This window comes from Tauraco erythrolophus, chromosome 3 (genome assembly GCF_009769465.1).
Source record: "Tauraco erythrolophus isolate bTauEry1 chromosome 3, bTauEry1.pri, whole genome shotgun sequence".
Classification (NCBI taxonomy): Eukaryota; Metazoa; Chordata; class Aves; order Musophagiformes; family Musophagidae; genus Tauraco; species Tauraco erythrolophus.
In genome coordinates this window covers 74,899,246-74,922,410 of record NC_141467.1, presented here as the reverse complement: position 1 = coordinate 74,922,410, position 23,165 = coordinate 74,899,246, and the positions used below count along the sequence as shown (strand labels likewise).

The following is a 23,165-nucleotide window of genomic DNA, read 5'->3' as shown; positions in this document are numbered from 1 at the left end:
AATTCTTGGATCGCTCATTACAAGAATCTTTACCCCAGTGAAGGAAACCTTCAAGCTCTTGTCTTCGGGCCTTTGCTTCTACCTTCTTTTCTCTTATTAGACATGGTAATTCCTAATTTCATATGATGCCTTTCATCTATGTATGTGTTTTGACCCCTTTTGACGGAACAGTTACAAATAACCAAGTGTTGAAAAAAGCTTTATTATGAAAATACTGTACAAATATTTGTCTGATGAACCACCAAAATAGATCACAAATAATTTATTCTCTAGAAAACAAGGAAAAGTGCACTGTAGTATATGTATTTGCTTAAGTTTGTGTAATACATGTTTTTAGTGTATGTATTAATAATCTTCAAAGATCTTGCTGAATATCATTCAATGCATGTGTAAGTCGTCTTATTTTATTTTCCATGGCTTTTTTGTTGTTTGCTGTTTCCTGCAGAAGCTGCCGCATTTCTTCTTCAACATAGTAAACCTGAAAGAGCACATAAGAGATCAAACAGAATTCTTGCTTTTCCTTAATATACCTAAAACTTGCCAAGATTATGTGATGCTTAACACTGATAAGCAACGCAAGAGTTATATGCTTATGTTTAAATAAGCAATGCACTACTTTTGCCACTGAATGCAATAGCAGAAATTTGCTTTAGAAAAAAAAAAAGTATTAATTTGCTAGGAGAGAGCAGGTAATGTATCAAACCAAAATACCTACTACACAGAAAAAGCACCATGTCACACTAAGGAAGAATGCAGTATGTGACAGGAACAGTAACTGTTAACACTGGCATAGGTGATTTAAATGGATTATCTCATATAATCAGCATTATTGTTGCCTATATAGATAAGGAACGTTTGGCTATCGACGTGTAAGAGCTACAGAGCATAGAACTTTGCTTGAATACAGAACCTCATGACGGTACAGTTGTAGAGATTTTCTTGCTGTATAAAGATTCAGTTCAGTTACTAAACCAGGGCTGTCTCCATCCAGAGATTAGCCAGAGAGATATACATAGGTGACTTCAAGCAGCACTGTTGTAGTAGCTGTAGAATAAAAATGCAAATACAGTAAAAATATACATTTAGTATAAAAATTACTTTTTCATTTGCCACTTCAATTTGTTTGTCCTTTTCCTTTGCCAGCTGCAATAGTTCTGCCTGATGAGCTGCCAACATGGACTCAACTTGTTTTCTAAAAGCATCGTCCATTTCATGAAGCTTTTCCACGGCAATCCTTACAGAGAAGAAAAAAAAAAAAAAAAAAATCACACTCCTGCAAACAACCAAAATATTTTGCTTTGCCCAATTCTGCCTTTGACAAACACAGGCACGAAGACAATTATTTCAATATCTAGCTTCAGAAGATGTCTTGTTTTCTCAAGTACATGACCTAGTTTTATGCATCATGTTTAGGGCTTCTGGCATTCCCCTCAGCAGAGGCATTAATCACTAGCAAAGAATACAAAGATTCAAGCTTGCTACTGTCAACATGGATAAGAACTCCACCTGTTTTCAAACATCTACATTATGTGGTTTTGGTTCTTGAGAAGTCAATGACTGAACTATGTGATTCTGTTAAACATCTCACAAAGAGCAAAGCGTCTGCTTCGCAGCAGTGAAGCATTTCCTTGACTCCAAACAAATTCTGCTTTCAGGTGACAAATTGAAAATATGTAGCAACAGAAAACAGGGCAAGTTATTCCACTAAGCACTTAATTTACACCAAAATTTTGAAATAAAACAGAAGTATTTGGGACAAAATTTTAGTTTCACTACTGATTTTTCAACCATTCCAAAACCTAGTACTGTTGACTATTTGAAGTGGTTGCGTTTGTTGTTTTGTTTTGGTTTGGTTTTTTTTTGGGGGGAGGGTGGTGATGGTGGTGAGGGGGGTGTGTTTTTGTTTTGGGTTTTTTTTTTTTGGTGTTTAAAATCAACCTTGACTATCAATGTATTTTCTTTCATTTATTAATCAGATGACCTTCCTTAATTACACTTTCACTATTATGTTAATCAAAGTGTTTAATTTAAACATGTAAAGCAAAAAAACCTTAATCATACTAGATCATTCCTTCAGTAACACTGCTAGATAAATATGCAGTCTTATTAACTAACTAATCTTTTCTTAAGAATAGTTGGGAGAAGGAACAAAAATAAGAGAAAGGGGCCAAAGAATAAAGTAAAAATCATACTAACAATCTAAGCTCATCACAGGCAGCAGTTTCTCAGACTTCTCCATAATGCCAGAAGCATATGAAATGACTGAGCATCATCTAAGCTCCTGAACGTTTTCTGGGTTATGAGTATTTGTTTCTGTGTCATCTCATATTTCCTATTAACTGCTGAAAAAAATTGACAATACAAGAGAAATAATAAAAGAAATTAAAAACCTGTTGCTACTTGTATGGGAAGAGAATGACAGATAACAAACGAGTGTTTGTGACAGACTGAAATATTTATTATTATTAATAATGTTTACCCTAGGGTTGTGCTAAGTATAGAGGATCTGCCCTCAATTTCCTACACTGCGCACAAGGTATTTTCATCATCCTGCACAGATGCTAGTGAAGCACTGTGACCTCTCTCGTAAGCCCAAATGCCAGCCACAGTTGCCTGGCTTGACCTGTGACTTGCCACCGATTTGCCCCGTGCATCCTGGTCACGAGCTAGAAGGTTGACAGGCTCACGCTCAAGGAAATCCCGCTACAGACCGTGAAACTGCCTCGTGCACGAGCATCTTCACTGCGTGACTCCAGCCAGCACAGGGAGCAACTGTACACGAGTCCCTGTCACATAAGCATGATGTGGAGTTCCCTCACAGAGGGAAACCGGAAGCGTTGTGGTGGAATGGATGTACTAAGGAGGAATGAGCATAGGCTCCAATTATTTTCAAAGAAAACAGGAAGATAGCTAAAAAGTTTAAAGGATGAATGCTGTAACGGAATGCTAGTTCCACAACATAAGTGACCTGGATAGCAAGAGTTACTTCTGCGCACACAGAGCTTGCAGCAACTCGGCTCACCAAGTACTTTAAAAACGGTATTCTTCCACCATATGATCAAACATTTTTGCATACTTATTACCAATGCAACTCTATACTAACTGAGCAGTCACGAAATAAGCTATTAAGGCTTTCACCTCTGAGTTTGAAGACTTTTATTTCTCTCTTCAATCAGCTTCTTCTCTTTGGTATCGAAGCTCTCCTTCATTTGTTTAACTTGCACTTCCAGCTGGCTTAATAGCTCTCCTTTACCTTGCCACTTCTTTTTGAGCGCACTGAAAATAAAATGCACATATTTACAATGAATGTAGATACCACTCCTTAGGAGGGTGGAAAAAGTTTTCATTTTTCCAGGTTTCTGCGGGTTTTAACAGCAAGCAAGTATTCTCTGAACATAAAATAACTTCATGGCAGTGTTGCATACTGTTACGATCTCAAAGAATTATTGCTGCTTGCATCTATCACCTGTGTGCATTCTTAATGTCATCAAGTTCTACTTCTTTTTCTTCTAGCAGTTGCTTTAATTCCTCTTTTCTTTTGTTTTGCCTTTCTAATTTTTCCACTAACTCTTCAAATTCAGCAGCTTTTTCATCCAATTGTACTTGAAAAAATTTCTGAGCTTCCCGATTTTCTTCATGCTGTTTTCTGATTTGTTTATCTTTTTCTTGTAAGCCCTGTAGAAGATAAATATTTTAGAACACAGAAACTCCATTTTAACTTTATTTTTACTCTTAAAGACTATCTGTTTAGTCTATGCTGGAATAAAGCACAGGCAGACGTGAAAATTTACTCTTCTAAACATAGTATTTTATGAAAAATACTTAGTAAAGCAATAGCCAGTTAAATAATCTTCACCTGACACAAGTCAATTAAAAAAGAAATAGAATCATCAAAGCAAAGATCTGAAATTGAAAGCAAGTTAAGAAAAAAAATTTAGAGCTCTAATACAACCACTTATTCTACATACACAAATCACTGAGCTCACACCCTATGACGTGGCTATATCGTTTAACGAGTAACGCATCTAACCTTGACTGACATTACACACTACAAAACTTTGCTGATTGATAAAGTCTTAAGTCTCTAAATGAGATGAATGGAATTAATAGAACAAAACATAATAGCTCTGCTGTTAAAATGCTGATTTACAAGAATAAAGAAAAAATATTTACATTGTAAAATGAAGCAAACTTTTCTAAGATTTTTTTTTCTTCTCTTTTAAACACACAGGAAGAATTCTGCTATCCTGTTTTTTTTTCTCTCAAAATCATTATCAAGGATAACTTGAAGCAAGGCAAGGAGTATCACAGAATCACAGAATGTTAGCGATTGGAAGGGACCTCAAAGGATCATCTAGTCCAATCCCCCTGCCTGAGCAGGACCACCTAGATCATATCACACAAGAACACGTCCAGGTGGGTTTTGAACATCTCCATAGAAGGAGACTCCACAACCTCTCTGGGCAGCCTGTTCCAGTGTTCTGTTACCCTTACCGGGAAAAAGTTCTTCCTCATGTTTAAGCGGAACCTCCTATGTTCCAGCGTATATCCATTTCCCCTTGTCCTATCATTGGATGCCACTGAGAAGAAAGTCTTTACATAAATATGGTTCAATGAGAGATTCAAAGTAGCATCTCTGCACATCGAGTTAATACAAGGCCCTCTTCTACTCTCAATGCCATCAACTGCCACAGGCAGCCCAACTGTGCTTTCCGAGTTGGTAAAATGAGGAGCGCAGAGCCAGCTTTTGTTACAGTCTTTACAACAACTTTCACTGCAAGTCTTGATTTTAGCTGAGCACACAAATTGTCAGACATAGCACTTACTTCTTTTAATCTCCTAATTGTTTCTGTCTGATCATCCACTATTTTGTTTTTAATTCTTACAGTATCACTGTCCTGTTCCTTTTGCTTTTTTAACATCTCAATCTCATTCGTTAAAACTTCAATTTTTGCCTCCAGTTTCCCCCGATCTTGAGCAAGATGAGCTCCTAGATAAAACAGGATATACACACTACAGCACTCATTTTACAGATGACTTCAAGATGCATCATGTCAGGGTGGGGCAAAGGAAGAGGGAAGATTCACCTTAAAAACCAAACATGACAATTTTGCGCACTGGAAACACTGTGGGGCTTTAATCTGTAAGTAGGTAACACTTAAGAGGAAAACGTAGAACTGAAGGTCTGTGTTTTATCCTTTGAAAACTTCTCTGACAAGAGTCAATAGTAATTCTTACAGACCCAGACAATCTCAAAGAACCCAAAAGGTGGTGCTGAGTCACATGAATTAGGGAAAAACGAAAAAAGCCCAAGCTTTTTTTCTGCCCAGTGTTTAACACTTCTTTTTTTGAAAGATATCTACTGAAATTTTCACATTAGACTTATCTGATAGACAAGTAGCATCACATAACACTATTTAAAAATCCCTGGTTTCCTAGTTTCATATTTAAGAGTTTTTCGTATAACATTATGGTATTTTGACATTTTGGGGAAACAGATAAACTGCATTTGCAACTAGCTCCCACACCTGCTGTTATAGTTCCTATAGCAACCCATGTATTACAGAAGATCTATTTTTGCATATCATCTTTACAACTGGATAAGATCAACACGGCATCCAGAGACCCCGCCATGATTACAACTATATTGGAGCGTTTATTTGAAAGCTATAACATTGAACTCCACTGTTTTTTCTGCAAAAGAAAAAAAAAATATTATTTTACCCTGTTGTGCTAACTCCTGCCCCCATATTTTTCTTTCCATTTTTAAGCCATCAATCACAGATTCCTGGGCTGTCAGCTGAGAAACAAGTTTTCCGTTTTCCTTTTTCAGAAGTTCAACTTGAACAGCCTTCTGTTTGTTCTCCTCAATCACAGTTTCGAGTTCTCCCATTCGACACTGTATGAATGAACATTGGAAAAAGCCAGTAAGATCCTTTGAAACAAGTATTTAAAATTTCAAATCAAAACTAAGCAGGTACTAAAGTAATACCGATACACAGCGAATTAATTTAACTGAGGCATGTTCTGCTTGTATACAGAGTTGTATCTGCATTTCTTCCAAATAATGAAACACAAACGTTTGCTTCAAAGAAACATACTTCAATCCCAGAAAACCGTGAAGCTGATTTCTAAACAGCCACCTTAAACTATCAATGCCATTGTAAAAACCTGTTTAGAATATAAATGCACAAGTCAAATAAAAGAGAAACAGAAAGTCCAGTTGAGATATTAAAAACCAAATCAGAAGAAAACAGACAGAAGCTGGGATGAACTTCCACTTCCCATGACAAAAATTTATCTGCAGTTATGCAGGCTACTCTTTGTTCACAGATTACAGCTGTTTAATACAGCTGTTTTTTAGTTTTGCTTTTAGCAGCATCACTGACTGGCAGAATCCTATTCTGTATAGCAACACACTGTTTGGACACCCCAACAGCGACATGTAGGGAGGAGATTAGAAACAGCTGTGCAGGGTTGTACTGCACGGAAGTTTTAACATGAAGATGGACGAGATCACACAACAGTTTACAAGTCATGTTCCTAAGATGGTAAAGAATTATTTATGGACTACATAGTACTATAAAAATACGTTACCATATGGTGATCAGTAGTGTAAGATAAAGCAACTGCGCCCACAGTATTTCACGTTAAAATTGGGCAGTTAGTAGATAATGACCAATACTGCTAATTTTACACAACTCTCAGAGATATTAAGCTGCTAAAAACTATTTATTTGTGCAATTTCATTTTTACTTTGTGTACAGTGACCACTCCAGCATAATATTCCACTACTTTGAATTTACAGAAGGCCAGAGGCATTAATTTAATCAATAATTAAATTATTAACTTAAATCTCAGTTTAGAGTGACCACTTGATCACACATAAACAAGGAGTGCAGTTCTGGAGGCATGAACAAGCCTAGATTTTGCTACATGGGGAGCAAAGTGTTTGTGAGAAACAGGAGTGCAAGACGCAAGAACAAAGGCTGATGTGGAGAACTAGGTTTCAGTGCAACCAGAAACATGCGTCTTCCAGTCAATCTACCTTGTATGGAATTGTTACTTACATAGATAAAATATTACCGAAAAAATTGTGTATGTAGTTGAAATGTTTTGAAACAAGTACCTTTAGGTTTGCTGTAGCTTCTTCATTTGATTTTGTTAATTCTGCAATCTTTGCTTTCTGTTCTTTTACTATGCTTGTCAGGTCTTGGATCAGACTTGCCATCTCTTTTTCCTTTTGTTCAGACTCAAAGAGGGCTCGTTTATGTTCAACTAGATCAGCAGCAACATTTTCAAAACTCTCTTTTACCTAAAGTTTTATAAGATAAGATGACTTGAAAAATGCCAACATTTGGGAAAAGTGTGTATACATACATAAAAATGACATCTGAATTTCAAATAAAGGAAGAAATAGAAGTTCATCAACAGTATGTGGAATTAGTGAATACCTGAAACTGTTTTCTACCAGTTTGTTGGTGATACTTCTACTCAAAAAACTGGTTCTGCTCAGCTACAAATTTTAAAAAAAGAAACAAAAAACAAAACCGGAAAAAAAAAATCATGGGTTGATGGGAAGCAGTGCAAAAAAAACACAGCTTGGGAAATAAAAATAATGTCTTGTTTTAATCTCATTGTTAAGATTAACGTTAAAATCTGAAAAGAACTTAAAATTAATTATTTAAAATTTTACTTCACTTAACATATAAAATTGTGTGAATGCTAGCCATAGAAATAAGTTATCTAAGGAATTTAGTAAGCAAGTTTTGAATTTAAATTCCAAATGCATATTCCAAATTCTATTTTGAAAAGTTAAACAGGGAACTTTGTTTTTAAATACACTAGTATATATGTAACTATAACCTTATCAAAACACCTCAAGAGTTTTTACAATAACTGAATATATTCTAATAGAAGGTCAATATCTTTTAAAAGAAATTAAATACCATCAGATAGAAATTTTTCTAATCTCTTTTGATTAACTTTCACTTATGAACAAAAATGCTGGGTTTTTTGAGTGTTAATTTGGTGTTTATGTTCTAATCATTGATATTTCAAATCTTACTTACCAGTATTTTTAGATGAATCCTTGGAGCAAAGACCTTAAGGATCAAAAAAAAAAAACCCAAACAAAAAAAAACCTCCAACACATTTAAGAGAACTACAGTTCCACCTAGTTTAAGATGAAATGTTCTCTTAGTCTTACCTCTTCAAATCTTTTTGCTTCAATAGTTAAAGCTAAACGAAATTCGTCTTCTAACTCTGTATACTTCTGGTTTAACACATAAATTTTCTCCTGAAATTCTTTAATACGCTGTTCATGCCTCTGCTCCTCTTTAGCCACTTCTTTTGACAAGGCATCTTGAAATTCAGGTCCATTTAAAGCAACTCGGTTTTCAAGTTCTTTCCTGAAGTTACCAAACATATACTTGAGACAAGAACTGCAGTATCTCACGATGCTGTTTCAAGTGATTTCCTTAGTATTTCTTAAAAAGGATAATAAATTACATAACTGTTAGTTTCACAGACAGATTTCAGTCTTCTATGACAATGGCCCTGGGACGAGGAAAAGTGTGTTGACTACTGTTAAAATGCCCAAAGGAATAACTTTACTTTTTATTTCAAACTTTTGCAGACATTATTCAATTGCTTTTTTGCTATTAGTTAGCATTTGTTTGCTTTGCTATTAACAAAGATCTGGAAGAGACATTGGAATTGGGAAAAGCACTCTACAGCCAGATACTCTCTTCTGCAGTCATTTTCTTCACTCTTACCCAACAACTGTTGCTTCTCACTTAGACCCAAAACCTGAAAAGCAGCAGCAACAGGGACCTAAAGAGTTCCAGGAGAAGCCTCCTCCCTATTTGGAAGCATCCTTATAGGAGAATGTTGAAGCAAAATTACCCTGCACTTTAAGACTATTCTGTTCATCTGCTTTAAAGAACAAGTATAAAAGCGCATCTACCGTCCTTCACATCACATCTTTTGGGGATTTATGAGATAAAAATTGGAATTTCTCAAAACACAGCCATCAGATTCTTCCCATCTAAACCTGCACTTATCTTGGTGTTTCAGTACATTTATTTATCCTTGTGAAATTTAGCAACTGTAACCAGCTTATTTTATTAATAACCTGTTGCGGACTACTGATGCCTCAATCTTCGGGGATCACAACCCAGAAGGTCGTTGTGATCTTCCTCGTATATCAGAAGGCTCTAACACCCTCCAAAGGTCCTTGTCACAACCAAAGGTTTCTAACAGAGAGCTTCAAGACGCTGCTCTCCAGGGGCTCCTATCACTCCAGTCTCCAGGCGGGAACTGCCCCACTCCCTCCTGGGAGTGCCCCACCTTTAAACCTCCATGAGTCACGTGGTTTCCGGTTGACCAACGTGACTCACAGCACCTGTCCTAACAAGGCACAGGTGCTTTCTATTGTAGTAGCCAGGAACTCCCCCGACAATAACCTCCCTCTCATACTAGTATACCACACACTGCTTGCTGCTTTAGTTTGTACACATATTTGATTGTATTAGGTTAAACAGTATAGAACTTGCATTCAAGTATTCTCCAAAAAAAGGAAACTTTGAGAGAGAGGAAGACAGCCAGGCAGGCCGCCCACTCACACTGAGTATGATACTGTAGAAGCTGACTTTTTCTGGGAACACTTTGTGTTATTGTAGTATATGCTGATCTTCAGACTAATTGAAATGTAATTTTATTTTTATCTGATTATTTCCTGGATTAAAGATCAGGTGTTTAAAATTTAAAGTTCAGCCGTATAATAAGACAAGAACCTATCAAATGAAAGGCTGGAAGAACACAGTTGCCTACACGGACTTATGAGTCAGCAATCTACAAGATATGAAGATATTCTTAAGTGAACAAGAAAATGGGTGGGAAGACATCTACATTTTTACAAAGATCATCTCTCCCATTAAAAAAAAGAAACCCAAACAAAACCACACTCACATTTTGCAGAATGCATTTAAACAAAACACATTTGCAACACTAGCACCTCTATTAACTTGTGAAATAAACATAGAAGACCCTATACCTTTGCTCTTGCTCTCTTAATATAAGAAGTTCATGTAGTTGTTTTATCTTCTCCTTCTGTTGTCGAAAGGATATTCGAAGTAACTGCACTTCTCTTTCATTTGCTGATGCTTTAAGCTCTGCGTCTTGCACCTGTTTCATCTGTGTAGAATTCATAAGGAGAGGAACAAGATTTTCTTAAAACTGTAATCTATTCTTCATATCTTATACTAGAATACAAAGGAACAGGTGCTTTATTAAAGTTTTATATATGTCTACCTGGGCTGTTATGTTTATAGCATGCTTCACAACTGTCAGTATTTTTCACAAAATTTTATGGAATTTTATTATGTTACCTACACCAAGACAAAAGAAGGTGGTAGTGGGGTTTTTTTTGTTGTTTTTTTTTTTTTTTTAACTTAATATATTGTGTTACACTTGCAGAAATTTAAGATAAGACTTTTAAAATTAGGTCTTAGCTTAACTTACTATAACACCAGAAAAACAATTTTTGTGAAGCACCAAGGATGTTTACTTAATTTATAAAGAGTTCAAAAGTGTCCTGCGGAAACAGAACAAGTGTATTGGCAGAATGATTTCCTCAGTTAGAAACTCGCATTGTAATACTTCAGTAAGTTCTAAGCAGAGCATTTTTGGATGTATGCAGTACCACTTTAACACTCCAGTTACAAAAATCTGTATCTTTCTGAGTATTATACTTTAAAGTTGCTGAACAGAGCTGCTTTCTAATGATTTTATAAAAAAAATGGAGAATCAGTATAAACACCAGGTGGCATATTCCACTTTTTCCATTTGATGCAAGCTGTTATGAAAAATTCCATTTTATAATCTTAAGCCTTAAACTGTCTTTTCTGAGTCATCAAGTAGAAAAAAAATATGAAAAAAGTTATAAAAAAAGTTTTAATTACTCGTGAAATGGTAATTCCGAATCAAGACACTTCAGAAAGCTGCAAGTTAGAACATGCAACAGAAACAGCAGAGATGATGCTAATGGCGATATTCTTACTCCTCATCGTTACTTGTAGCATTCCTCTCAATCCTTTTGCATTCAAGCAGTGAGCATTAACAGCTTAACTATCTTTGTCAACCTGTCCTCCTAAGCAAAGCAAAGGATCTCCACATTCCATACTTACACAATTCTGATCTCTTTGCTTTCCAGAGCATCAAATCTCTAAACGGTTAATGGACTACTCAGGATTACCGTGTCAGTTATCTACTGGCAGAGCCAGAATGCAACAGAGACAACCCAGTTTACTTTCTAACTCTCACAAGAAAACAAACAAAAAACCCCCAATCCCTGCAAAACAAAAGAGACAAAAAAAAAAAAATCATCTCAAATCTGTTCTCTTTTAGAATTCCATCACAACTGTCCACTCAACTTGATTTTTGAACAATCAGTCAAAAGGAGAAAAAAAAAGTTAAGGAACAGCTGTAAGGAATGCCCTGCACTGACAAATTAAACATAGTTTCTAATGTTTATCATCTCTTGCAATGGCCCTTGAAATATGTTAGTGCTGCTGCATGTTATGAGTTCCAGCTCGAGAATGCCAAAGGTACCCAAAACTCATACAGTAACTCCAGCTGTATGAAAACTGCTGTGAGGCTCCAGTATCAAGACAAGTTCTCATATTCTATATGTTAAGCCTCTTCACGAGTAACACTTAAACACACCCCACTGTATTCCTGTTGTTTTGTGGATGAAGTGAAGCAATTCTTTCCTAAACTGAAAAAAGTTTAGGAACCAGAAAGTTCAAGGGAGAACAAAAGCAAATTTAAAGACTGCCAGAAAACAGGGTACATATTTAGATGCAGAGTAACTTGTTTATCTTGAATTCTTTAAAGAAGTAATCTAGTAATGTTGACCGAAATCCTTAAACAGCGACTACACCTAGAGTAACCATCATTTACCACTGTAGCTAACTGCCAATGCGTACCATGAGAAAGATCTATAAAATATCCTAGAATTTGTTAATCTTAGAGTAGATAAACCAGGCCAAAAGTATATTAATCTGAACATTGAAAAAGAGAATTTAGTTCCTAGAGCATCATGACTATTCTTTGAAACATAATGAGTATTTGCTACAGGATCTTAAAGACAGGAAGAAAGACCTTCCCTTTATAAAGTTTTGCAGTTAATAAAAACGATGCTGCAACTATCAAAAGAGATCACTTATTTCCACAGTTTCATCAAAGGAGAAATAAAAATCATACACCAATAAGGTATTTCCTTTTTTTTTTTCTTTTCCTGTAAGAAAAGAAAAGAAAACACTCTCCTCTAGCACTAAATTTAGTACTTTTCAAAGTGACAAGCACATATGTGATCTAAATTGAAGGTCACTGCTAGAACCATAACAGCTCCAGGGTACAGGAGCTTACAGGTCAGGAAGAAAACGGAAGAGCCACTCAGCTGCCTAAATGGGAGCCTAAAGTGGAGGGTGGCTACTTGAACGGCGCTTGCAGTTTGGCTGTCAGCACACTCCCTGATTCCGTTTTCTTTCAGGGTATCTGAGTCACAACACATCCTAGGAGCACCATACTAGTAGTTCAGAGACTCTTCAGGATGGATATATTAGGACTGAATTTCTGTAAGTGGATGCATTCAGTGACACAGGAACGGGCTGATACAGAAATATAATCAAACAATAGGAACAGATATTGGAGGATGCAGCATTTGGCCATTGAAAAGTCACTAAGGAATTATTCAGTCAGAAATAGCAGCAGCATATGGTCGAGCATCTTGATCTTAATGTGTTTGTATACTGAACAAAGCGCCTCTGACAACAAAAGTATCCTTATCTTCTCCAGAAGTAAAAACAAAATGAAAAAAAATCCCAAACAAACAAATAAAACCCTCAAAACAATCAGAATCTTTAAAATAAGTTCTCAGCAATTACTATATTTTTCTGGTAGCAACTAGATGCATCTAATTCTTTACATCAGCAAAACAAACAGAACCACCAGATTTCCATCCCGCTAGTAAGATCTTTATTAATTTCAGCAACATTTAGAAAAATGCTGTTTTGTTACTGTATATCTTCAGAAAATAACAACTCTCGGTGTTAAGCACATAGCACTTGTTGTCCTTTAGCTTAAAGTCTACTTCACATGACGTATTTCTATTTATAAAAGACATTAGTTGATAATTAAAATGGATACTTATTATTAACTACTACTATGTAGCAAAAAAATAATCAGCTTTTATTTTGGAAAAATCAGACTTAAGGCTTGAAAAAATCTGGTGTTTCTTAATATCTAGGACTATAGTAGCCATCCTGTTGCCATTGTATTATTTACTCAAGAAAAACCTTTACCTCTATTGTTCGTTGCTGCAATCTCTGTGTCTCCATCTTGGATAGTGTTTCTTCTAAAGCTTGCATGGCCTTCTGATGTTCTGCTTCCTTATTTCTTGCCTGACTTAACTCATTAGTAAGTCTTTCAGTTTCACCTTTCAACTGTTGGACATCTGCTTGCAGTCTTGCTTTAACATCTCTCTCTTTCAATATCAATTCCTTTAACCTGAGAATAAATGCAAGAAAGTTGTATTTCAAACATTTTAGTATTTAGTTTGATGCCACATACATTGAGAGACATTAGTAAGTGTTGTAGCACTGTATCTTGCTCTTTGCTTAGTGTTACTATTCACAGGTCATCATGTAAAACTGTTCAAAAATATGTAAAATATTACTAAAATCATGTGTAGCGTTACTCTATGGAGCTTCATTTTAAAAGAAACTAAGCCGAAGAAAGCCCATAGATAGGTCTTTAAGGAAATGACATTCCAGTATCATTTCACTTTATACAGAAGTTGAACATCTGGTATCAATTTGTAATTTGATCATTTTCTTCGGAAAACTTTGAAATACCCTTAAATATTCTGATAATTTTTGATATAAGATCTATATCAAAAGAAAATGAACATAATAAGCCTCTTATCCAAGGCAGTAACAAATAAAGGTGGGAAGTGAACCTAAAACAAAAAGAAAAAAAAGGGAAATAATCAGAGCCGTGGATGGTAACTCAGGAAGCACTTGGGGTGTTTCTTCCTTACAAGAAAGAAAACGTGTCTTTGATAAATACAATACGATTAAGAAAAAGGCAAATAGAGCAGACATCTCCAGCCATAGCTGACAACAAACAATGCTTTGTTAGAAGGAGAACTTCTCAAAAAAAGGATACTGCTCAGAACTTACAAGGATGACGACAAGAGTCTACACGAAGATATGCTAGACCTGACCTGCACAACATAGTGCCTGTTGGCCACCTCTGGCCTGTCAGAAACACCTTTGTTCAAGTGCACTGTGCAGGAAAAACAGACAGCTGTATGTGTAGGTGGAAAGGGAGATGAGGACTTGGAAGCTGAAGGTATAAGACAGCTACTAGAGCCTGAGCTGAAAGAGAAAGTAAAATTATGATACAGATTGCTTGGAAAGTAATGGCTAGAAATGGAGGTAAGTGACACACTGATGCTGTTCTAAGACAAGAACAAGAAGAAAGCTGCAGAAAAGGAATTCCATTAGGTAATACCAAGAGAAATTCTAGCACTAACTCTTCATGCATTATTTTCCAAGCAATTTGTTTAAAGCTGTTCTAATTTCTTAGGCCTATAAATTGAGTTGTCTTGTATTAAAAAAAAACCAAACAAACTACAGCACTGTTTTCCTACCTGTCTGTCGTGTATACAGCCATACTCTGAATATTCTTTTCTTCTTTCGCATGTTTCTGTAGCTCTCTGACATGCTCTACTAATTTCTTCTCTGCTTGCTCTGCTTTCCACCTCCTTTCTTTCTCCTGATCGAGTTCTTGAATCAGTGCCTTAGCGAGAACATGGTAAGCATCAACTTACTAGGAAACATTCAAATGTAGCCAAAAATGACAAACAATATTCATAACTGTAGAAAAAGATTTTTTGTCTTTCTGGAATTCATGGATGACAGAGGAAAGTGCAAATGACCAGGTCAAAACCCCCTCTAAAAGCAAACCAACATAAATTCTCTTCCAGCTGACACTACAAGAACTCCACTATTTTCTTATGCTATCTACACACAATTATTTTTTCACTTCCAATTTTAAATTTTGTCACTTCCAGTTTCACCGGGAGACATATGCTTGGTTTCAGGTGAAGACATACTCATATTTAACTTGGAACAATGCAAAACATACTCTGTATGTTGATTCCTCTGTGGCATTTGAATTAATTTCTTCTGCATTGCTCTGTCTTGCAGTTAATATTTCAGCTTTTCTTCCCACTACTTTCAAGTCTTGAGTATCTGATGATGAATTGAGATGAGAGTCTCTCTGACTGGAGCGTGGACACTTCGAGGAACTCTTCTCTTCCCTATAATAGCAGGACATCAATATATATTTAAGAATATGCAGAGTTTAAACAGTAACAAAGAATTCAGACACTTTTACAGGACAAAATTTTACAGTTCTGTGTAGAAGCTAAATTGTACAGAGTTCAAAACCACCTAGAAAATAATTTGCAAGCAGATCATAAAACAAACAGCTAAATTCAAATCTTCAGCCGTAAAAAAAAAAATTTAGTACCAGTAGATGCTATCTGAAAAACATCTCCACATAGATATGAAACAATTTCAGAGAAGCAGAGTAGCTGAAGAGCTGCAGTGGCTGACTAAATGAATATTTTCCAATTTATATCATCTTCTAATAATCACTTCTGATATTTACTATATAAATCAAAGTACTATGGCACCCTCAGTTTCATCACAAAATCTGAACAGTTATATTCTTGACTGTTGTTCTGACACCATGAATCTTTTATTTTTCAATTTGACTCAATTCTTCTGTTTGTCTCTTCTTCTTCTTCTTCTGTCTCCACAATTTTAAAACAAAGATGAAAATATAAGCTGTTAGAATTCTGAAAGTTTTTTATTTTGGAATCTTCAGTTCAATTTCCTTTTCACCTAAAGACAGAAAATGCTCATAAAGGGAAATGACCAAGTGAAGAGTGAACTTCAAAAAGTTTCAAATAATACATAACAATAAATAAAGGACTAATGTAGGAAAAACAAGGATGCAGAAGGTTACAGTCAGATTAAGAAAAAAAAGAGGTTTGTATATTAAACATTTATGAGTGAGGCCAGCTGACAAATATCATTTTGTTTGGAGAGGGTCGAACTCTTGCAAAGTTCGACACAATTGTTCTCCTAATCAACAGATTTGTTATGAAGCCTTGGTAGCTAATCATTTTGGAGCATTACTAACAGAGCTAATTTACCTGACCTACCACTTTCAGAAAAAATGTTTCAAGTCAAATTGCATTCACTCTGACAACATTCAGCTTAATTAATTTTGGCTTTATATGGCGAACATTGGGATACCTGTCAATTATTTTGTTCTTAAGGTGATTCGCATGACACCTAGTAGATAAGGTAGTTTTACGGTAAGTAGGGATCTTGCTTCTTTTCACAGCTTTTCTGTTGTTCTCTTTCCCACTCTCATTTTCGCTCTCAGAAGTTGGATCTGTGTCTCTCTTAGCTTTGAGAACATTTGGAGGAGCTTCCCTTCTTGAGGTATCAGATACCTAAGAACAGATAGAAGTTTTATCTATACATTTTACAATTTCTAGTTGGTTAATTTCTAACACTTATTCAGGTGCTATTTTTAAAATTTAACAGTTACAAAATAATTTTGATAGAGAAGTAAGTAATTGCTTTCAAACTACCTCCTTCCTCCTTGGTAAAACATTTTGTTGTTTTAAGATAAAATAAACCCAACAGAACAGCATGCTTGAGAACATGTAGTTGTATCTTTCTGAAATACCCAAAGTTTATTTAAAATCCTTAGGCACAGAAGCTTGGTGCAAAATGTAAAACAAATACAGCACTGAAAACCAAAAAAGCCCTGCAAACCAAAAAAGCCCTGCAAACATGCAAGGTACACCATGAACTGCTATGAAAACATACCAGACAAACAAATCAGATCAACTTGACCTATTAGCAAAATTAATTTTCACTAACTCTATAATCCAGATATTTTACTGCATTTCATATTTTACTCAGGTTCAGTTACATATATTGACGGCTTCAGCGCAAAAAACAGAAAACAATTTTCTACTTAATGTAATATGATCAGATAGTTCTCCTAAGCCTGTAGACTAAGTTTTTTATTTAGTACAAGAGTTTTCGTGATTCAAAGTGCAATCTTCAGTTTTAAAGACTTGGTTTTATTTTTTTTCCCCAGTTTCTCAAAATTAAGTACACATTAGCATGAAGTTAGCACATACATGCCAGTAGAAACGCTCCAGTCTGTCCCAGCAAACCCTTGCATTATCAAGAGGTACACCCCATTTTACAAACGAAACTTTCTGTGCAATCACAGGGGAAAAAATAATAAATAAACTACCTTTTGCAGTATCTGTGAAATTTGATCTTCCATTTTTTTAATTCTTATCTCACTGTATATTTTATCAAGTTCGGCCTTCTCTGGTTCTGAAGATGAGACAAGTTCTGTAGAGGAGCTGATGGTACTTTGTACTGGTATTCTTGTACGTTGATGAAAACGAGCTAACGCCTGGTCAATATGTGGTGTCACCACCGGTACAGAAACATAGTTCTATTAAAAGGAGAGACAACCCTTGTAACATTAATGAGCTGCATGCCATATAAAAATAAAATATATCAATTTTGAAATCAGTACGCAAAAACTATGGCACCCGATCTCTGGATGAGGGGCTCCCAGAAGAAACCAAACAGCCCAGAATGTCTTCTAAACACTGCACATCAGAAAAATTTTCTTCTGCCAGGTCCACTGGCTCACCAGAAACATTTCTTCCATCTAGAGTTGTTAGCTGGGGCAACATCTGAAGAACAGTTTCTCTATAACCTTGAGGAAAAGACCACATTTAAATTGAAATTAATCTCCGAAAGAGATGTCTAGTGTATTTTAGGTACCTTGGCATCTTAAATTATTCATTGCATTTTTATTGAAAGAAAAGAAGTAGCAAGTTACCTACAAGTGTCTCACCATTCCCTACCTGTAAGGCTTTCAACAGACAACATACAAAAACTGGGAAGTTACCTGCCTAGTCCTGGTCTATACAGGGATTTCCCCATCATCACCAGCACACTGCAGCTGCACAGACAACCTTTTAGTATTGTCCCACTGCATCAGAACAGTTGTGTCAAGTGCAAAGATAGACAAATGTAATGAAAAGGCAAGCCCTGAAAGGGCTCAGATAACTTCATCCTTTTTCAGTGAACCAAGTAAGGTGTTATCAAACTGTAAGGCATTGAAGTTAAATTTCTTTAAATTAATAGAATTTGGGCTCCTAAACGTTGCAGTTACTTTTGAAAGTAACAACAAAAAGGTACACTTGAAGAGTTACGTAAACACTTACAGAAGAAAACTAGTGGAAATTTCTGGGTTATCCAGATAGCTTTAACAGTCCCTTCTCTGCTTCCATGGTGCCTGAATGCATTTGTAAAACTTGTCCATGGGCGCTTTTGAAAAGATGACCTAAGGCGTTACTTGGCTTCCCTCACTTAATCTCCGAGGCTTCTTTCTAAGAATTGTACACGTTACACCTCAGTTACACGCTCCTGATATGGTTGTTATCTTGTATTATTGTAATTCCTACTGTTCTACTCTTTGTAGTTGGCAATGAAATTTTCCGAGTTTTAAGTATTTTAGGAAGCATGAAGAGTCATGGACTGACGTTTAAATACTTCCAAAATTATCTTTGTGCTGCCCAAAAAGCATCAATCCTCCACATCTACCTTCCTGTAGGAGATTCTCCCCTCTTATACACAAATGAAGAAAACAAACAAAACCTGCACCAGAACAGGATGCTACAGTTTAACTTGCCTGAACACAGGGTGTAACATTGAAACGGCACAAAACCCCAGAAGCTCTAGGCAACACAACTGAAAGTGATATATCCACACACTTTCCTCCAACTTGCCTCCACGCTGCTTAGCAAAACCCCTGCCTACTAATTTTGATGAAAATGCTAATTACTGCAGAGCATTTTACAGTCTGTCAGTGCTTACTGAAGGCGTGGGAAAAGGAGGAAAGGCTCATAGTGCTTATTACTGACCTTCATCTTGTGGTCTCTATCAGTAGAAGATGACCACCTACTCCCATGCCTGCCCTCTTTCTATATAGCACAGTATCTTTATGTGCGTCCTTCAAATTCTCCACCCTCCAACCTTTTAATATTAATACTCCCTTCCTCCCATTTCTGCAACACTTTCTCTTCCCATCGCTTTTTGCCCGTCTCCTGCCTTAACCTAAAATAACATGTGAAAAGTCGAGCCTTATTGTCATGGTTTGATGTGGAGGGGGGGGTGGTTCTGGTGGCAGGAGAGGGATTTTGCTCCCTGCGACCTCCCCGGTTTTGGATCCGGGTTAGGCTTAGTTCTGGCCACCGGATCAGACTGCCATCCCCCTCGGGGTTGAGCCAATAGGGCGCCTCTGCAAATTGCCCTATTTAAGTCGGGACAAAGGGACCGGAAAAGGTGCTTCGCCCAGGATCGACCAGAGAAGGGAGGAGGGCACTGCCCCCGCTCCCTGGCTCCCGGCCGGGCGGCTGCCTGCGTCGGGCCGGCGCTGCCCACGGAGGATGGCGGCGGCGGAGCCAGCTGGGGAATTCGGGGGCACCCCACTCCCAGGGTGCCCACTGGGCTGAGTTCACCTGGAGAGGACTGAGATCTGAGAGAAACAGCTGCATCGACAGCAGGTCAGTGAGGATGGAGCGGGAGGAGGTGTGCCGGAGCCGAGTTTCCCCTGCGGCTGATGGTGAGATAGCAGGCTGCCCCCCTGCAACCAGGACGGCCTCGGTGGAGCAGCGACCCACTCGCAGCCCGTGGGGAGAAGATGCCTGAGCCCGAGGATGGTCGTGTTGGGGGCACGGCAAGGCAGAAAGGCATCTGGAGTCTTCGTGACGACCCACGCCGGAGCGAGTGGCTGCAGCTCCCTAAGTACCCGAGACTGTGGTATAGCCCACACCGGAGCAATCTGTGGGGAAGGATTGTTTCCAGTGGGCTGGACTCACGTTGGAGAAGTTTGTGGATTTTTCCTCGTGGGTAGGGGATCCATTGGAGCAGGGGAAAAGGGTGTAAGGACTCCTTCTCCTTTAAGAAAGAAGCAGCAGTAACAGCACGGAATGAACTGACCTGCACTCCCCCAGTCCCTGCCCCCTGTGCTGCTGGGGGAGGAGGTAGAGCCAGGAGGAAAAGGAAGGTGGGGGGGGGGAAGGTGTCGGTTTTAAGATCTGGTTTTGTTTCTTTCTGTCCTCTCAAGTAATCGGTTTTTATTTCCCTTTGTCCTTCTAAGTAATCATTAATAAACTGTTTTGCTTTGAGAAAAGCGCTGCCTGTTTTGCCCAGGACCATGGTTGGTGGGTGCTCCCTCTGTTCTTGCCTCAACCCTCAGTCCTTTTGGTTTTTTTTTCTCTCCTCTCTACTTTATTGGAGAAGGAGAGACTGTGTGAGTTTTAGTTGCTGGATCAGCCTAAAACCACGACACTTATCAAAGCATACAACAAGTTACAATTTTGAGCATACGCCCAAGGTGCTGGAAGGGGAGATTTCTCTACGGAAAACAACTTCATTTTGACAGAATTTAGACTTCTGCAAGCTGGTCAGTTTATGAATGAATTGGCAAGCTTCAGAACTTGGCTGACAGCTTAAGAGAAATCATTGACCTAAAAAGCAAGAAGTATCTATCTAACATGAGGTCCATACCTGCTGTGTGACAAACTGGATTGGCCTTTCCATTTTTTTGCAGCGTCAGATTTGTCAAAGAGCACAGCCCTTTTGTGCACTGAAGTAAGTGATCAATATTGTTTACGCAGTTGCTGTGAAGGTCAATATGGCTAATCTTATGACTAGTTCCGTGAAGGCACTGAAATCCTGAAAATTTGAAAAAAAAATCAAAATAATGATTTCTGCTACGATACTAGAATATAGGGTTTAGAACAAGTGGCGTCTTGTTGAAAAACATTGAGTAAATAACACATCATAACTGGAAATGATGTAACAACTTTTGCTCCATATCCTTGTCTATGTATATTCATTACCTACAGTATACTATCACACAGTACAATGCTGAAGCTAGTTGAGAGCTAACTTTAAAGAAACAGATTAGTTTCTAACTGTTAAGAAACATGTAAAACCAAACATTTTTCTTGAAGTTCCTTTTTATAACTCAGTTGATTAACAAAATTGTTATCCATGTTCTTTTTAATTTTCTATTACAAACTCCTTTGATTCTGTAGCTTAAAACATTAGTTAGAAGCAACAATTGGCCATTTCAACAAACGGACTTAGAAGAGAACTTCCGTATTGTATCCAAAGTTGCATTTTCTGAGACTACTGCATTTTTCCCTTTGGAAATGAGTTTGAAATGTTTACTGTACTACTTTGCGAACAATTTCAGCCTGGCCAAATACAGAAGAATAAATTTCAGTTCAGAACAACCCATTATGCTAGAAACTTGAAAGCTAAGAGTAGCAGCAATTGCTGCCTTTAGTCAATGGCTGAACTACTAGAAACTTCTAAAAATACATTTGGTCAAATTTTTCAAAATTAAAGTGAGGCAATTGCTTTCTACTGCACTGCACATGCCAAAGTCACTTACCAGAGAGATCACATATGCGATTATACGACAAATTCAATACAGTTAAATTAAAGAGTTTTTCCAGTCCTAAACAAAATGGGGAAAAAAAACCCAAACAGTTAAGATTTTCAGAAGAATGCTCTGCCTTCATCAAATCAAAACTTGCAAACTCAACCTTTTAAAGTTATAACCAGAAATTTATGACAATAAACTATAATCATAAACTAAAAATCAGTTTTGCCTTCTAAATTTAAGGCATCCTTCTACGATAAAGCTAACAGAGACTATGTGCTCTTTTTAAAATTCACATAACACAGATAGTAGCTTACATTAACTTCATATAAGCTTAATGACATGCAAGCTATAACACAACTCTTGGAGAAATCGCTAAACGGACAGAGATAAATATCGCAGACCCTCCACTTTTGTTATCAGGTTACAGGCTAAGCTTAGCGTGCGCAGATTCGTCAGGGAACTCAGCCCCTCGATCCGCCGGATCCGGTTTGACGACAGATCCAAATGCTGCAGATTCCGGAGGTGGCCGAGCCCTTCGATTCTGGCGATGCGGTTACAGTGCACGCTGAGCGAGCGCAGGTCGGAGCTCAGGCAGACCTCCAGCAAGCTGCGAAGGAAAGGCACCGACATCAGCCGGTCCGCTGCCTTCCCCGGCCGCCCTGCCCCCCGCCCACTGCCGCCGCCTCCCTCACCCCGAGGGCCCGGCTCCCCGCGCCGGAGCACCAGCCCCGCCGGCGCGCTCCTCACCTCGTAATGCCCTTATCCATGAGGCTCAGCTCGCCGGGGACGGCGCGGTCCCTCGCCATACCGCTGGGTCGCACCGCTTCACTTCAAACTTCCCTCGCCTCCCAGTAACGGCGCCCCGTGCTTTACGGCTGAGGCACAGCACCCTCGCGACAACCCGGCCGTAAAGCAGCACCTCCCGCCTTTTCTTCCCGCTTCTCTCTCTCTCTCCGCGCCGCTGTCCCGGCGCACGCGCAGCCCGGGCACCGCGTAGCATGGCGCGCTGTGCCGAGTGAGGCCGCGGGCTGCCCGTGGCGGGGGGCGAGCGGGCGGGCGGGCGGAGAGGCGGGTCCCGCGGAGCCGCTTGTGGGGCCGGGCCCTTCCTGCCGCGCGGGAGCGCCCAGCGAGGGAGCGGGGTGTGTCACCTGGGCTGCTGCGAGATCTCCTCAGGGAGATGTGTTGGGGCTTCTGGGTTTCTTTAGGGATGATGAAGAGTTTTCTCCGGTCGTAGATCGACTCTTGCCAGCGGCTCAGGCAGGCCTGGGGTGGTCGCCCCTCACAGGGACACAGCTTCGCTCCATGAAACAGGAATTTGCTGTTGTGCTGAAGCCCTGGCAGCGCTTTGAGCAGTGGGTTTTGCACTTGCCCATGGGCCTACCTGGTCAGGGCTAGTGTGCTGAAATCGGGCTCCCACCCTGGTGTTTGTGACGAATCCTGAAGAGCAGGAGAATCCCAGGACCAACTCACTCAGCTGTCCAGCAGGGCTCCATTTATGCCCTCATTGGGTCTGA

The 23,165-nt window shown here is 38.4% G+C and overlaps 1 protein-coding gene across 3 annotated transcripts; it reads right to left on the bottom strand.

Moving 5' to 3' along the window:
- Nucleotides 1–196: 196 nt before the first annotated feature.
- On the bottom strand, nucleotides 197–22,497 carry LRRCC1 (leucine rich repeat and coiled-coil centrosomal protein 1). Of its 3 annotated transcripts, none has more exons than XM_086608710.1 (19): nucleotides 22,399–22,497; nucleotides 22,053–22,258; nucleotides 21,658–21,723; nucleotides 20,763–20,930; nucleotides 17,732–17,901; nucleotides 17,422–17,631; nucleotides 16,388–16,600; nucleotides 15,217–15,384; nucleotides 14,720–14,868; nucleotides 13,368–13,572; nucleotides 10,058–10,197; nucleotides 8,210–8,411; nucleotides 7,130–7,315; nucleotides 5,725–5,899; nucleotides 4,827–4,990; nucleotides 3,467–3,675; nucleotides 3,139–3,276; nucleotides 1,099–1,234; nucleotides 197–478 (listed from the first exon to the last, which is right to left on the bottom strand). In XM_086608710.1, the coding sequence occupies exons 1-19, from the start codon at nucleotides 22,455–22,457 to the stop codon at nucleotides 356–358; spliced, it is 3,087 nt and encodes a 1,028-aa protein (XP_086464836.1). In that variant the 5' UTR covers nucleotides 22,458–22,497; the 3' UTR covers nucleotides 197–355. The 3 variants fall into 3 exon arrangements, with proteins under 3 accessions (XP_086464836.1, XP_009982684.2, XP_086464837.1); XM_009984382.2 differs by having other exon boundaries at nucleotides 15,217–15,391; nucleotides 16,398–16,600; XM_086608711.1 differs by lacking the exons at nucleotides 17,732–17,901; nucleotides 21,658–21,723; nucleotides 22,053–22,258; nucleotides 22,399–22,497 and having other exon boundaries at nucleotides 15,217–15,391; nucleotides 16,398–16,600; nucleotides 20,763–20,831.
- Between the last annotated feature and the right edge of the window lie 668 nt (nucleotides 22,498–23,165).

Bases quoted from the DNA above. Each gene is read 5' to 3' on its own strand.
- LRRCC1 (XM_086608710.1), bottom strand. From the start codon at position 22,457: ATGGCGAGGGACCGCGCCGTCCCCGGCGAGCTGAGCCTCATGGATAAG. The intron at 20,931-21,657 runs GTAAGTGACTTT...TCAAATTTTCAG, and splicing joins TCGCATATGTGATCTCTCTG to GATTTCAGTGCCTTCACGGA. The intron at 7,316-8,209 runs GTAAGACTAAGA...ATAAAACTTTAG, and splicing joins AAGCAAAAAGATTTGAAGAG to GTAAAAGAGAGTTTTGAAAA.